Below are 4,299 nucleotides of genomic sequence, written 5' to 3'. Positions count from 1 at the left end.
AAGAGAGATGTTTCCCATTCCATTTCAAATGTTCCCATAAAATGAAGGGAAAACACACACACAAAATGTACACTCATGTAGCAATATACTGGCTGAAGTAACTTCTGAGAGTTTTTGTGGAGCTTTAATAGATGCAGCCTTCCTTTTTTTTGCTCCATGCTTCCACACTCTCAATTAGACATAGGGATACATAAATGCAAATTCCTTTCGTAACTTGTTATGACTCACTTTCAACTTTGCAGTTAGATAGTCAATTCATTAGTGGTGAAGTTATTACAAGAAAATTTTAACAAATGTATTGTCATACAATTTCTATGTCTCAAAGATTTAAGCCAAAAAGAATGAACAGAATCAACAAGCATAAAAGCACTGAATACAAAATCATATATTTCATAGAAAAAAAAAATTCTATAACGACTACTTCCTGCAGATGGTACTGATGACTTCAATTACCTTTCATTCTATCCTTTTGATTCTGTTATTTCAAGTGCAATTATTAACATATGCATATGCTGTTTTACCTTCCAACATGAGACGTAACTTTGTGAGACATATCAGTTTCAATAATTGGATTTTCTACCTGAAAAACATGTACTTATTGTTACACTTCTTTTTCCTTTTAGGAAGAGTTAAACTCAAAACAATTATATCCAAGCATGCAGTTCTATCCTGCACACCAAAAGCATACTCAAATATTGTCAACTCATCCTGGCATTGTTTTTCTCACAAGCTTAAGAATTATTGCCTAAAGTACCACATCACACAAAACAAGTTTGTTTGGACACCTACTGCAATCTTAATTTTTTTACAGGCTATATCAAAGATGTCTATAGTATGGCAACTATTTATATATAAAGAAGTAGTCTAGATTGCCTTTATTCTGACAACTGAAATAGTAATGACATTCACAAAAAGAGGAAAGCAGAAAGCTTAATTCTGATCAAGAGAGATAAATGAATATCTACAAAAATGTAAATCATACAAAAATAACTTTGGCTCTTCACTTATCTCCTGATTTTACTTAAGCAATCCTTGCTATAATTTAATGGTCAGCAAATCTATAAAGCCTTATAAACACATGAGCATAATTTTAACATCAAAGAAGGCTTGTAAAGAAGAACAAATGGAAAATTGAACAAGTTTGTACTCAACAAAATGTGTCTTAAAGGTTAAGAGACAAATGTAGTTTTTACACAAGCATATACATTTTGTCCATACTGTTTACACAACACAAAATATGTCACTCTATTTCTATCTGACATAACAACTAGGATAACTAATATAGGTATGACCCTTAACTTCAACCATGTACATAAAAATATCAACAACTATTTGTGTCATTCTATTTTCATAATCAGCTGCAATACTGTATTTGCTTGAATATTAGTCTTATCTCTGGAATTTACAATGAGTTTTTAAAGAGGAATACATAACATATAAAATCATTTAATGCAAAATATCATAGATGTGATCTAAGTCTTGCCTAATGTATATAAATGGTATTGTTTTTTTTTGTTTTTTTTTTTATTAAACAGATTAACTCACAATTACAACTTGAAAAGCCAAAACATTCCTTTAGGCTAATTGACACTTTCCCCTGATAGAGTTAATATTGGTAATAGAATAGTAAAAAGTTGGACATGCACTGGATGATATACAGCCACGACCTATTGGTCCAATAGGTTATCCCACAATTCACTCCCGTAACCAGAAAGCATCAAACCCCTGAACCCTACATCAGTGCTTGGGCACTTGGCCCACTCAGCCACTGAACTTACACTTAATAATGCTAAAGGTGAAAAATACTATTCCAGGTTACAGCAACATATTACAATTACCATAATAAACACAAATATAATAGTTTAAAAAGATATATGTTATAGGCTGTGAATCTAACTCAACCATATATTGAAATATTGAGCATCACTAGGAGTTTAAGTAGTTACTACACTCTCAAATTATGAATTATTATTTTTGCAAAGACTGTTAATATTCAAATGAACACAGCACTCAGCAAAAAAATAACAAAAAGGCTATCAAATACTGCTGTCTGATCATAGAATATTGCTCCAGGAGTGTCTTTCCTTGCATAGGTAGGAGTCCCGTGCAAGCAGCATCGTCAAACACCCACTTCTTACCACCTCTCTCCACCTATTCCTGGGTTCTACCCCCTCCAACATCCTGACATAGGAAAACATAACAAATTTTAACAATTATTTTACATAGCTATTGATATTTATAATCAGAATCATATGACATATTCAATTTAAATTCTTTTCTCTTTTTATACATACTGCTTAACCCAATGCCGCCGGGGAAAATGAAAAAAAAATGGGGAAAATGCTATGACTATTTTCTATATTTTTGGTGAAATGTCTGCCCATAGATGGCTCTGCTAGTGCTTAGCCATTAAGGAGTAAATTAGTAGACCTTGTGACCGTACCTGATTTGAATTGGCGGGAAAAACATATTTTTTTACTTGTGCTATGAATATCGATGGTGTTATTTTTATTATAAACATTATAATTATTATCATGTTTTTTAAAAATTAGTAACAGCAAAATAAGATAACGTAAAATATTTCGTAAATCAAAGAAAAGGGTGAACGGGCGAGACGGGCAGTACTCATAACTGGCTCATTGGGGACTTAGTACAAGTGTAGCCATCTATGTGTAAAAACAATCAAACAAGTACTCACAGTGGGCATAGCACGTACGTACGCGTCATACCCGTCGGCAAGGGCTTAATAGTGTTAGTAATTTAGTTAGTTAACACTGAACAATGTGTTCATTCCATCCACCATTCATCTGCTACAGTAAAAGATACCAGGACTAAGCGTACTAAAATAACCAATATTTTGATATGCTTTGCACTGCTTAACAACAACAAATTTGATACTGAACAAATAACACAGGGCCAAAGAAGTTTCAGCAAGACTAGCTTAGTTGTCAGAATGAAAACTGAATAAAGAAATATAAAATAGGCAAATGAGTAAGAGTTAAAATACAACATAGCCACACACAGTCTATACATGTTTCACACATGCACTTACATTTCCAACCAAACACGACATGAGAGTAACTTGAGTAGACAGCAGAGAGTTACACCAGTGCAATCAGTAAGAATACCAGGTAAGACACAGTAAACTTTTAAAGACCATTAACCTCATCTATCTCGCACACAGATATAGGTTGCATGGGATTCTGGAGCAGCCCTTCAGTACAGTTTGTCCAGAGTAAGTTTACCAAGTCAGTGCTCATGTGAACTTTCTTTGATGTTGCTCATGCAATGAAATGCAAGAAGGTAAATTGTCTATACATGCCATGATGAAGTGCTAGATGTAACATTTAACCCAATGTTGATGAGTTACGAAAATTTAAAAGATATAAGATCTACACCCTGGAAATCAATGGCAATGAGCAGACTTTGGGTGTGGGAGTCTGCTACATCAAGCCAAATGTGTATGGCATATAGCCATACACCACAGACCGAGTAGTTTGTTATGACGCTGCTAGGCGTGACCCATCAGTATGGGGTTAATATTTCACAAAAGATTGGTCTTCGAGCAATTCTATAGCCACTGGACACAAAACTGGCCAATCAAACAATTAAGCCATCAAATGATACAAGAGTTGACCTTAGTGCCTGAGGATCTGAACATGGGATGAGAACCTTCACTGGCATCCAAATCCTTAAAACTGTGGTTCTGTTTTATCAGAGCTTAACATAACCATTACCAGTGAAAAAATTGGCAGTACTCAGGATGAACTCAAAACACACATCTCAGTAATTTCATACCATTAGTTTTTCCAACACAGCAAGTTGGATGAGGTGTTGCCTGTTGTTCTTACATCTGCTTTGATGTATAGTAAAAGTAGTATACATTGTCTGTCAAAGGTCCTATAAATGATAATAGTACTAGAGTTTGTGCATTTTCAATCATAATCATTATCATTAGCCTATGATTCAGAGAAAGGAAGTATCAGAGCAGAAGACAGTGTGTTTTAACAGAGGATAAAACACACACATTAGTGGAGAAAGAGGGCTAGTAGTTGGGGTGTGATATGTGAGGTTCCCATTTCTGCAACAAAGGGAAATTATGCAGGCTAAAGGACAATGAGTGCTTACTATCTAAAATTGGCATGTCAACCAGAATTACTATTTACAGTATGTCTTATTTCCCATACATAACACATTTATGTTTCTTTCTGTATCTCCACTTAAAAGTAAAATATATATATATATATATATATATATATATATATATATATATATATATATACATACATACATACATAC

At 33.8% G+C, this 4,299-nt stretch overlaps 1 protein-coding gene across 1 annotated transcript in view; it reads right to left on the bottom strand.

The window, feature by feature from the left end:
* Positions 1 to 201: 201 nt before the first annotated feature.
* Positions 202 to 4,299, bottom strand: part of LOC125041755 (peroxisomal membrane protein PEX14-like) — a 29,424-nt gene continuing 25,326 nt past the window's right edge. The window contains exon 10 of the mRNA XM_047637010.1: positions 202 to 2,181. Within this exon, the coding sequence (XP_047492966.1) occupies positions 2,055 to 2,181 (127 nt within the window). The 3' untranslated portion in view covers positions 202 to 2,054. The remainder of the gene's footprint in view (positions 2,182 to 4,299) is intronic.

This window comes from Penaeus chinensis, chromosome 31, assembly GCF_019202785.1.
Source record: "Penaeus chinensis breed Huanghai No. 1 chromosome 31, ASM1920278v2, whole genome shotgun sequence".
NCBI lineage: Eukaryota > Metazoa > Arthropoda > Malacostraca > Decapoda > Penaeidae > Penaeus > Penaeus chinensis.
This window is presented reverse-complemented; position numbering and strand designations above follow the sequence as displayed.